General features: G+C 38.2%; 1 protein-coding gene across 1 annotated transcript; it reads left to right on the top strand.

Moving 5' to 3' along the window:
* Positions 1–1,273: 1,273 nt before the first annotated feature.
* Positions 1,274–9,476, top strand: LOC140230065 (UDP-glucuronosyltransferase 2A2-like). The gene is made up of 6 exons (XM_072310271.1): positions 1,274–1,580; positions 2,724–3,047; positions 5,676–5,927; positions 6,595–6,814; positions 7,695–7,914; positions 8,528–9,476. Exons 1-6 carry the CDS (start codon positions 1,275–1,277, stop codon positions 8,808–8,810), a joined length of 1,605 nt encoding a protein of 534 aa, XP_072166372.1. The 5' UTR covers position 1,274; the 3' UTR covers positions 8,811–9,476.
* The last annotated feature ends 3,351 nt before the right edge of the window (positions 9,477–12,827 follow it).

Genomic DNA, 12,827 nt, shown 5'->3' with positions numbered 1-12,827 from the left:
TTATCACTTTTTTCCTTATTTCCGCCAAATGAAACTAATATGGTATCATCTTCAAGTATAGTTCTTTATAAACTGATATGTCATATTAGCGTACAGACACGTACAGTCGAATAATTTTGATATCTATTTCAGCAATATCTGAGCAATTTCTATATTCGCGCACCCCCGTGCCTTTACCATTGTCTACCGCCCATCGTTTGTAAGTATAGGGATAGCGAAAAGTCATTACCATCACAAAGACATTATCTTCCTTGGAAAGTGGCTGGTGATTATGCAATGAGACACCAGTCAATTGCCTTCGCATCCGAGCGGCAGATCCAGTTTAACACATACTTCAAATATTTTTGAGTGGCGGCTTACGAGCATGGGATCAAAGCGAATAAGACTGTTGTGACTCCATTTCTCGAACCTCCTTGGTTTGTTGTTGGTGAGGAATGATGCATACTTCAAGAAATGCTGTGTTTTGTTTAAGGAATTCATTCACGCCTGCGATAGAGCGCGTGACTTCTGGCGGATACAAAGGAGAGATAATTGTTTCTTCTCCTCTGTTATACCTTCGAGTTCAGAAACACATGCAAGATTCATAATGATTATTGTGTATTCTATGAGGCGATTTTTATGACTTCATTACTTCAACTAATCTTGGCTATTCAGAGGAAAAAAAATCGTGTTAAGGTTTGAAATTCCATAACCTTCTCATCTAACGCCCCATTATCACGAAATACACCATTCTATTCGTTGATTTTGTTGTTGTTTCTGTCAAAGTGGACATAGGCCTATACCAATCATTCATTCGTGACTCCACAACCTTCAGAGCCTTCTGATTCTATATGCAATGATTTTGTCTAAACCTAAACCATATTGTTCTGTGATTCTCAATGTCACTGTCAATATTTCATTGTCTGTATCTGCACTTTAAATCATGGTCCGTCTTATTTCAAGAGACTCTCTCGACTGAAAAAGAAAATGGGTTCAACCCGCAGAGTTATCACGCGTCATGCCCCACTCATCTGTGAAAAATGAGTCGCTCACGGGAAACGAAATCACTCTGAAAAGTGGGGTCAAAGTACATACTATCGTATTAACACTTCGCTAGCTCTAGGCCCATATTGAAATTCATTTGTGATATATCATACAGCCAAGGTATTATCTTCGACATTGACAGCTCTTTGTGAGGGACGAATAGTTCTGTGTTGTGGTATATAGCGGCTCCGCACTCTTTCAAGCCAGAGCCGCCCCACCCGAATTGCCGAAGAAATTACATATGTACAGCCATGAATCTCAGGCGAGCATACAATGCTGTCCCACTCGTTCGATTATGTGTAGTGTTTTCTTTCGTCGCAGCAACCGTGGCCGAAAACGTGCTGATTTCGTGCACTGTAGGCGAAGGTTCGCATTACTTCGTTGGGAAGACCATCGGACATTATCTTGTTAAAAGAGGTCACAATGTTACGATGCTGCTGTCGAACGCGTATGCACACAGGGCGGAAAATCCCGACGACAAGGACCTCAACTTCGTCATATTTAACCACTCTGTCCCCGTGGAGGAAGTATTGGAGCGACATGGAGCCTTTTCAAAGGTATCACTGAATCTTGGTTCGCATTAATAACTTGTGTCAGTCAGAAAGAACAGTATTTGCCATTTTAGCCACATCTGAAATTGATGGTGTTATAGACTTGTACGAATTTCCAAAGACGATTTGCGCACAGGTGGATTACCAATTAACCAACCTGTGTATTCCTTGTTGTCGATGGGCAAAAGGAAAAAAAAAATGTTCGGGGCATTGAAGGTTCATGGAGGATTAATATTGGGAAGAACAGGTTAAAAAGGCCTATATTGGGCATATCTGTTCAGAATTCATTTACTCTATAAATCATTTCTAACTCCTCTAAATTCTAATCCCTACTTCCTGTTTATAGTAATTCACTTGACGAGAGCGTTCTATAGCTCGACCCACAGTTTGGACAAGAGATGAGCTTGAAACTATTCCGTATTAATTGCGCAATTCGCTCTTTGAAGAATGAATATAAAAAACTTACAAGAAAAAAAGTAAATTGGTAAGGGGTAACCTGTCTTTTTCGCTCTATATTTGCAGCACTTCTCAAATTAAGCACATTATTCAAGAGCTATGTTGTAAATTTAGCAAGCATTAAAGTTGTACAACTGAAATACACTAGTAAGATGATTTAACTTAATAGTCATATTTTTCTTTGCTACAGCGAGCCAGTGGCTATGCGGCGTCAAGAATTCATTTTGTAGGATGCGTTTGTATCGTTTCTTGTTGACGCAACAGGTTTTATGTGAGCTATAGGGGCCAAGCTTTGCTAGTATATAGGACATACTTGCTTTGCATCACTGGTTAATAGTGCACTATTTTGGAAAATGTCGTCATTAAGAGTGACATATCATATACCAAGAAAGTATACCATGCAGTGTCTACCAGGCCAATAGTCTGAAATAGTTAAAAATAGGCCTACATATCACGCGAAGCTCTTTTTGATACAATCAGCAGGTAGTTCTAATCCGAAATGTGTATCACGGAAAGAGAGGGGTAACCCATGGTAATTATCTCATAATAATCATCGTCATTAACGATGATCAAACAGTGAGATCAATTGATTTTCCATATTCGAGCAAGGAACGCACAAATATTTATGTACACATTGGGTGCGCAGACAATACAGAGCGCACTCAGAACTTCTGTGTACATTTGTTTCCCAAGATGGCCTTAGAACCTTTCGACTTCCGGTTCGTCTACAAAGTCATAACGTCGCAGACTCAAGGCAACGTCAACGACTGCGAGGATCTGCTGGTGAGAAATCCCGACGTCATGCGCCGGCTCGAGCACGGTAACTTCAGCGTCGTCATCTTCGACCATATCTGGCCCTGTAGCCTGTTCCTGGCGATGACACTGAAGACGCAGGCGGTCATGTCCAGTCCGATGGCCGTAGTGACCGCACTGAGTACGGCGATCGGCAACCCCGTCAACCTGGCCATTTCGCCGGAGCTTCTAACCGGCCTCAATCCACCGATGACGTTTTTCGAGGTGAATTTAAAGGACAAGTCCTCCGTCATATACATGTGGATTGAGTGAATGCAGCACTGTTATTAGAACACACTCCGTTCAAAAGTTATGCATTTTTAAAGTATCTGCGCAGACTATAGTGCAGTGTATGATGCCACATGCGTAGAACGATATGATACTAGGTGTTACAAAAAACATTTCCCACTTTTGATCCTTAATAGTTCGAAAACTATACAATCAGATAACACTGTCATTGATATGAGTGATAGCTGAATAGTGCGCAATTTAGTTGGAGGTGATTTGAATAAGCCAGTTCGTAATTAGCTCATGTACACCTTGGTACAAAATGACCTTTCTTTTTTTCTCAGTTGGTTAGGCACTTCACTCGTTATCAAAGCGGTATAATGCATAAGCTTGCCCGACATAACAAAATTTTATGGAATTCGTGTTCAAACAAATTATGAACTCGAGTTTAGACCAGGTGACCAGAATAGTCCGTCAGCTGACATTTTAGCAGGCATCTAATTCATTGTTTCGTATTGAATGCAATGACAACCTTTTTCTTTTGATGTTGCCAAATACCAGGTTTGCTGTCAGGTGGATGTGCTGGCAAGCACTATTTAGATAAGGATCTCATGAATAATCATCACATCACAGATGCTTATCTCAGAGAATTAATAAACCAAAATGCCTGTTGGTACATAAATGACCTTTTTCTGCTCATGCGCAAAGTGGAATTACGAACTGGTCTATATGAGAGCATGAATCAGTTTCGCTAAATCCATGATTGATTTTAAAGACAAGTTCCTCTTTAACGAAGATTTCATAAAACAAATTATATTTTCCCTCTAGTTATCCTTCTACAGCCATCTGGGAGTATTATCTTCTACAATACCTATATAAATATCTCTACCTATTTATCTCTATTGTATCTGTCTTTATCTTGGCATCAATGTGTCTGTCCACTTATCTATGTTATTTATCTGTGTACTTGTCTATCGATTTCGCTGCCCATTAACTGGTCAGTTCCATTAACTGTTAACGGTTTTGTGTATGATGTTATAGATCAGACTATTCATCTCTTTATGAGCTGCTTATTTCAGTATTTAATATTCTTGATTTTTTATTTGTTTGGAAGAAGTGATGTCGCAGTAAAGGCAAATACGTTAACATACATTGACAAAAAATAATGATTACTGATGTAAGCAAAGGACATTATTTGTACCTTTCCAGAAAATGATATGGTTTATAGCTAGCGCGTTTGACTTTTAAAAGACCATTGGTAAGAATATCAATAGGTCTATAGTTTATGCAAATTCAGGAAAACTCGGGAAGTAGTTCCCAAGTGGATGAGATGGGGAGATCGCACACGTGGGCAGTTCTTGTCGTTTCCTCCTGTGAAAGATCGAGGTGGTGATGTGGCTTTATTATCAATGTGTGTCACAAAAATGCTGCGTGTGTTGCTATAAAGTGAAGTGCCTTCATCTCCTTTTCGCGGTTGTAACAACTTGGATGGGGGCTTGTCCGGGAACCAATTTATATAAACTCGAATGTGCATATAATGCATATCAACTTTTTTTTTCTTACGTTTATGATAAGATGTCAAGAAACCATGCACTATTCAATTTCTGATTTCCTAGCTATAGGTTAACGAGCTATTCATGAGTATCTGTTATCATCAAAATTGATATATATATATATATATATATATATATCATATATACATATATACATACAAACATATGTATATAATATGTGAGATATGAGAAACGAAGGAGAAACGGTGCGTAGCTTTGACATCGTTATTCCTCTCACTGTTCCTCCTTTTCGGAAAAGTGCAAGAGTTGAAAAGTTGGTACCAACGCCGGGAATCGAATCCAGGTCTTTGACAACGCCTTAAACCGCTCGGCCACGGAAACGTCATAGCGGTTCAGGCAGAACCAAACTCGATTATCCGACGGGCCAACATTTCAACCCTTAATATGCTCATGTTCCTATATATATATATATATATATATATAGCGAAAACTTTGAGCAAAGAAAATGGGTTTTCATCGGGATTCGAACCCGAGACCTCCGGATTACTAGACCGGTGCTCTACCGACTGAGCTATTGAAAGCCCTAGATCGGTGTTCGTCCCAAACCCTTAACTCTCTTTGCTCGTGTGGTCAGAAGCTATAGTGTGTGTATGTGTGCCACACACACACACATTAACCTGACATAAACCCAAATGATGTAAATCAACTTTGGAATAAATGTGAGGGATCGCCGAAGCGATGCAGCTTTTTGTAATATATTTTGAAACAAGGAAGGAAAAACTGACCAGAAACAATTGTAATAATAAATAGCGAAAACTTCTTTGCTCAAAGTTTTCGCTATTTATTATTACAATTGTTTCTGGTCAGTTTTCCTTCCTTGTTTCAATATATATATATATATATATATATATATATATATATATATATATATATATATATATATATAGGTGGCTCACTGTTCTGAAGAGGTGTAACTGAACCTCCGTTGCCAATCATCAAAAGATCAAGTTCATAATACGAAAAAAGTGTCTATAGCAGCTATTGGAAGGCCTCTTATTATTACCAAAATAACGAGACTATCAAATCTGCATGTTATCTCATACATTTTCAGAGAGTCACGAACGTTCTTACAAACCGAGCATTCCTGATGTTAACTTACGTGATCAACTCCCCGTTCAACGAGCTCCGCCACCGCCTCGACATCAGACCCGACATCCCCGGCACCATCAATCATCTTGTGGCCAGCTACCCGTCCCTCTATCTCACCAACATTGACTTCTCCATGGAAATCCCGACCGCGTTTTTCCCAAATGTCATCACTATTGGCGGTATCACCGCACGCCCAGCCGCCGCTTTGCCGCAGGTTCGCAGCCTTTGAAAAAATCACCCGTTAAGTTGTAAATAAGACCACAAGATTGTTTCTTAACCCTGATTTTGTTAATTATTTATGAGCATTTAAAAATAGTTATATCCAGACGATCAAGGAAATCTAGTTTATGTCGCCTTACGTTTAGATAGTATAAATTTGTGCGAGGACACATTTGACAAAGCGTTATCGTGAGGATTCCTAGTTGTTTTGTTTGAAGGATGTAATCCTTTGCCACAAATCCTCTATTTCCTAAGAAATCAGTTTACTGGGTTATCCTTGAGGCACCTAAGTAGTATGCGGTAACCATGAATGAAATAAATACAACACGCTTTCAATGACATTACGTTATATTACATGGCTTTGTCATAATTTCTACAAATAGGTGATGGAATGAATGTGATCACGTGATCACTAACCCTCAATTTGTAATCTTTCTCCACGGACAAAACATTCCCCATCAGAGAACATGCTGAGGAACGCAGATCTTGATAATCTAAGTTAATACTTTTTTTTTTCTCCAGAATCAACTGCTTTTAACTTTGTTGTTTTTGTTGTTTAATTTTTTTTTTGTCTCCAAACGTTTATATTCTTTTCTACCCATTGCAATATTTCCATCTACCACGTCTACCATGATATTAACTGTCTGTTCCCATGGCAACAGGAGTTGGAAGACTTCATGGAGTCATCCGGTGATGACGGGGTTATTCTCTTCACCCTCGGGACGTACTTCCACCAGGTGAGGCCCGATTGGTTGGCACCGTTCGCTGAAGTCTTCGGCAAACTGAAGCAAAAGGTTCTCTGGCAGATGAAGTCAACGCCCCCATTTAAGTTACCTAGCAACGTGAAAACACTCCCATGGTTACCGCAGAACGACATCTTGGGTACGTCTTAAACTGCTGTATTTTTTAACCCTCTCTTCTGTGTGATATGTCAATGTCTACATGTGACACAATCATCATTTTTATGGCTTATACTTAAGTTTTAAAAAGATACTTTTTTTCCATTTTTGCTCAAGTGACGTGTGTATAGAAGATGCATCGACGGAAGAAAAAAAAATTGATTGGTATTCTACAGAAAGACAGACAAACCTTCAAAATAGCAAACTAGATAAATAGAAAGGAAGGGAGATGGATGGATGGATGGCTAGATAGATAGATAAGTAGATATATCGATGAATGGCTGGATAGAAGATGAATAAATAGATAAATGGAAAAATGGATGGAAAAGTAGGTGAATAGATAGTATTATAGAAACAGTAGATGAATAGATGGACGGATCGACAGATGGATAGACGGACATTTGGTAGATTGACCACATTATAAGAAGATTTATGTGGATATCAAGACAGGTGGCAATATTCTTGTTTATATCTCTATAAGATTTATAATGTTTGTTTTATGTTAAGTGCTGTCTGGGGCAAATTATTTGTATAGGGCCCCATTTTCTTTCTCTCTCTCTCCTTTCGTTCTTTAAAACAACAACAACAACAGGTGGCAAGATAAAAGGATGGATGGATAATAGATAGAAAGATGGACATAGACAGAATGACAAATAGCTGGAGATTGTCGTTTTCTCTCCATTCTCCAAATAATGGTCACATCATAGTGCTAGTCTTGATTAAATTCGTTACGATTTATAAGGGGAAAATAAGACAAGAACAACACCAAACAAACAAACAAACAAACAAACAAACTACTTTTATCATGAGAGGTATTGTTGAAAGACTACATTCCGCTTTGACTCCCTGCTCCCTGTACGCAGGTCATCCCAAGACACGCCTCTTTGTATTTCACGGTGGAAACAACGGTTTTTACGAGGCCCAGTACCACGCCGTGCCCGTTGTGGCAATCCCGCTCTCGGGCGATGGTACAGACATGGCGGCCCGAGCTGCCCTCCGACAATTAGCCGTAGTCATCGATAAGACGATGGTAACAGCGGATCGTCTCTACGCGGCAATCAAGACCGTCTTGAACAATGACAGGTTGTTCAGCCTTTATTTTATCTTCTATTTCTTCGTCTTTGTCCCCCTTTTCCTCTTTGTTACTTTTCTACCTCTTCTTCTTTTCCTCTTCTGTTCCTCCTCCTCCATCTCCTCCTCCTCTTCTTCTTCTTGTTCTTGTTCTTGTTCTTCTTCTTTGGTGTCGTGATAGATATCTTCTTTTCGTCTTTATCTTTCTTCCGCTTGTGCTTTTCATATTTCTTATACAGTTGTTTCAATTTCATATGAAATACCATGTTTATTCTACTGTGAATTTTATATACACATCATTCCGTGTGTCGTCGGAAAACTAAACGAAAGCTCAATATCCAACAGTTACGATGCAATTCAATGCCATACAATGGTTTGTTACTTCGTTTTCCTTGATGATATAACTAGGGCCTACATTCATGGAATGATACATCATTATTATGAAATCTCATTATCATCGTTACAACTGATATTACGAACATTGCTACCTCTGCCAAAAATCTCGCATTACTTGATAGAATAAATATCATTGACAATATTTTGACTGCATTACGAGTGTATAGTGTCGTCCATGAAACTGCGTCACACATGACGTATTAATACATTGATCATTTTTTTTTTTCAGTTACGCGAGGATAGCGCAGAGGCAATCGGGCATTTTGCGCAGCCGTCCCATGCACCCCGGGGATCGCGCTGCATTCTGGGTGAGTCACGTGATGGAACATGGCGGCGACCATATGCGAAATCCTTCCCTGGAGCTCAACTTTATCCAGCGAAATCTGCTGGATGTGATAGCGATCCTTCTGGTCGTGGTCGTTCTTCTAGTGATCGTCTTGTTGGCATGCTGCAGATGTGTATTTCGCTTTTGCAATCGAGTGTGCCGGGGGGATAAAGAAAAACGAGATTAACCAATTGTACTGACACATTTCAAACATATTTTAATTTTTTAAGTGCTTGTCTGTTTCATTGCGGCAATGTGGTGTAGTTTATAGTGACCCGCAACTCGTCATAGTTAATGTTAATGCATGCATGTATTTGATTCACATTTCGTCACTGAAATTCTATGAAATCCCACTCACATACAGGAAAAATTGTGAAGATTCCAATAGAACCACTGACGTTCACTAGCTGATCGATACCGGAAATTTGCAGTTATCGTCCGCAAACGCGATCGATGCGGAATAGTTGTGCGTTATGGAAGGGGCCCGCAGTCCCCAGTCACCCGCACTCCCATTGGCAAAGCACGTAAAAGACGTGTGCGGGTGGCCGTGATGCTCCCATAGACAAGCACGTAAAAGATGCGTGCGGGTGACCGTTATATAGTTATAACACGTATTCCGAAGAAAACCCGTCTATAAATTTAAGATTTCCACGGAAAACTGTTCGGTTTTCACCACAATTTACTTGGTTGTGGTATCCTTGTCAAGTTTCAAGCGTACTGAACACAGTCCCAGGCATAAATTTTTGTCCAGTGCGCTTGTAACAATTTTAAGCAGGGTGACGGTATTGGGGCCCCTGACGAGGTGCGGGCACCTCACTACACAATGGAAAGTTGACTTTCAAACTGAGTTATGAGTTATGGAAATAAAGTATGATTGAATAGAATTGAATTGAAAGAAGAAATATTGTAATGAATATTATAATACTGATATCAATAATAATGATAATAGTAGTAGTAGTTATAGTAGTAGTAATAGTAATAATAATGATAATAATAATAATTATTATTACTATTATTATTGTCGTTATTATAATTATTGTTGTTATTATTATCATTATTATTATTATTGTTATTATTATTATTATTATTGTTATTATTATTATTATTGTTATCATTATCATCAAATATTAACAATATTATCAATATAATCATGTAACACTCTGGTATTTGTTGTACGTGACTTGAATTTTCTCACTTGGTGTTTGTGACCTAAATCGAGAAAACGAAAACGCAAGTTACACGAACACACATACACACACTCGCACATATACACAAAAATACATACATCAAATACATATTGCCAAACCATTCATGTTCATTTCTCGATTTACTTCTTAGCCTACTCGCTGATCTTTTTTTTTTCCTTTCCCATCAAGTCAAGTGACAGCTCTGAAAGTGGCCCGCTATACACTATAGCACAGTAGAAATCGGTACAAACAATTTGTAACTTGAATAAACAAGTGGAATGGTTTATTGTTTTGCTAGATCTTTTGTAACGCAAAAGCAGTTGACGCAACTGGGAAGCGCTGTAATATGTACATGTACATCATGGGGGGGGGGGTAATATCAAATATTAGTGTACATAAATGAAAATAAACAATGTATTTTACATTATGCGACAACAGTATTTACAATTAATGGTCGGATTCATATCACATCTGCATTAGCCATAAACACCAGCGGTCATTGATTAATCATATATTTTACTCGATCGGTAAGTCCGTTTTGTAAATACACACACAATAATTATTTACGACGAAGATATATGACGCGGTGATTAGAAACACCACCATTCCCGACCTGAAGTCGATAATTCAGTGCACACTTAGAAGACTGCGGGGAAATTTTTGTGGAATGTTTCTTTTCACACTTACATCACTCTCTATATAAGACAAAATCAAACAAACAAACAAACAACAAACAAACAAACAAACAAACAAACAAACAAAAAACCGTTTGCTTGTCGCGAGTTTCATCAAATCCAGTCGACAGAATTACCGCGTAGTTCGTTATTAAGACAATTATTCTCGGTGAATATGATGTTACGAAAAAAATTAATTCCTTAAAGATTTACTACGAATGCAATTCTGAAAGAAACTATCACGAAAATGGTTAGATGAATTTAATGAGTGCCCGGAAATGACGACATCAATTTAATGAGTGCCCGGAAATGACGACACAAAAACAGCAGGAATTATCGGGTAAAACAGGATGACCTAATTAACGTCTGAATTTGGGAGGGGACTTGTTGGTGAAAAATTCTTCTTAATTGTGTATTTTATTTATAATGTAAATATCTGATGACTTACACAGGGTAAATAAAAATGCGATTTTCTCAATATTGCAATCACTGAATCATGACATAATTATGACGTCAGCTTGCGCGATTTGTCGACTTACGCGTAATACTCAAACGAGTCTTGCTGTACGTTATATCTACAAAGTGCATGGCGTTTTGCTACCGTGATTTCGCCTTTAGGGTAATTGTATGCTTCCTATGAAATGCAAAGTTACAAATTCATCGAATCGTGCGTACACATATACAAGTAAAAGTCAGCAAAATGCACTGGTTATAATGCACTTGGATGGTCTTGTCTCATGTCCAATATAAGCTGTGATATCAAAATGATACAGTCATATAATAGCACGGGTCACTACCGATTATACTTATGTAGTGACGATTAACATGAATTTTTGTAATTCCACGAGTTAGAACGTCAGTGCACGGCTAACTTGTCTTTAATTCTAGTATAAACATCCCCTGTATACACGTGCACATCACGAGGCTCACCGCAGACCAAAATTTACATATTCATATTTACAAAGAAGGCATGCGAGCAATAAAGCAATGTCACGTATATACTGTATCAAATGCGATTGTAAGAGCACTTTCCAAAAAGCCAATCGCGTATTAATGCATGAAAATCTTAGTGTACAATATAATTGTTACATCAATTTGGATTTATCTATAAGTATACATACACGTACTCGTACACATACAAAATGCCCAAAATGATGTCAATAAACTATAGGCCTATAAAGGAGAAAAGACCAAAAAACGAAAGGAAAGAGATTGATATAATATATTATGTTGGAAAGACAGAATGACGAAAAGGACCAAAGAGAATCATGAAAAGAAGAAGAAGAAAAAAAAAAAAAAAAACAGCGCCCGAAAAAAGGCGCTTTGGTGGGCGTTTGCTTCGATTACAGATCGGAAAAAAAAATATAAGTGAGAAATGACCGAAAGAGGAGAGAGAAATAGAAAGAGAGATAGATAGAGAGATAGATAGATAGATAAATAGCGATAGATAGATAGAGATAGATAGATAGATAGATAGATAGATAGAGAGAGAGAGAGAGAAATAGGTGGATAGCTAGATAGATAGCCATAGATAGATAGGTAGATAGATAGATTGATAGATAGATAGTGATTGACAGATAGCGACGGATAGAGATAGATAGATAGATAGAAAGATGGGAGCGATAGATAAAGAGATAGACAGATAGATAGATAGGCAGATAGCGAGAGAGATAGATAGATAGAGACAATGACCGGAAACCAGAGAGATTTTCAAACAAGTCACAAAACTTTATAGTCACAAGATAGTTCGTAGTGCCTGGCAAGTTTTTTCTCCTGAAACTTCCTCCGTTAACCCTTGTTCACTCAGCACGGCTGCCGGTCCTCTCAGCATCCGGAAATAGCTTTCATACCCCAATGCCCATACACACATTGCACACTTCGGCACCTACAGGAATACACTGTGCTCTATGGATTATCCCCATTTCCTCATATTTTCAGTGGAAGTCCCATGTGAAACCTCTGCTCTTTATAATCATATCTATAATATATACATAATAACATTCACATATAGTGTATTTCTACTTTTATTTGATGCAAAGTACAGTATTATGCCTTATGTTAGATAATTAGATGCACAGCAAAGTTATGTCTTTGTTTTTGTTTTAATTGTTGTCGTCGTTTTAATCAGTGCCCAATTATATGAAAAGGTAATTGATAATTATGGTATAGCAACTCTTGGTGGTATGAGAAATGTATACTGGCAATGACAACAGTAGAAGAATAATTCTTCTTTATTAGCTGTTATTACATGTATTATACGGGAGTTCCTGTTATAGCAAGAGTTGTTATCAAAACATCCTTCATAGATTGGGAAAGAGAAGCGGAAGTATGTACACTGAAGTG

This window comes from Diadema setosum, chromosome 6, assembly GCF_964275005.1.
Source record: "Diadema setosum chromosome 6, eeDiaSeto1, whole genome shotgun sequence".
NCBI classification, from domain to species: Eukaryota; Metazoa; Echinodermata; class Echinoidea; order Diadematoida; family Diadematidae; genus Diadema; species Diadema setosum.
The sequence above is the reverse complement of the archived record's forward strand: the minus strand, read 5'-3'. Positions and strand labels throughout refer to the sequence as shown.

Coding starts and splice junctions, on each gene's coding strand:
- LOC140230065 (XM_072310271.1), top strand. CDS start 1,275: ATGAATCTCAGGCGAGCATACAATGCTGTCCCACTCGTTCGATTATGT. Junction 1,581..2,723: donor GACATGGAGCCTTTTCAAAG/GTATCACTGAAT, acceptor TTGTTTCCCAAG/ATGGCCTTAGAACCTTTCGA. Junction 6,815..7,694: donor ACCGCAGAACGACATCTTGG/GTACGTCTTAAA, acceptor CCCTGTACGCAG/GTCATCCCAAGACACGCCTC.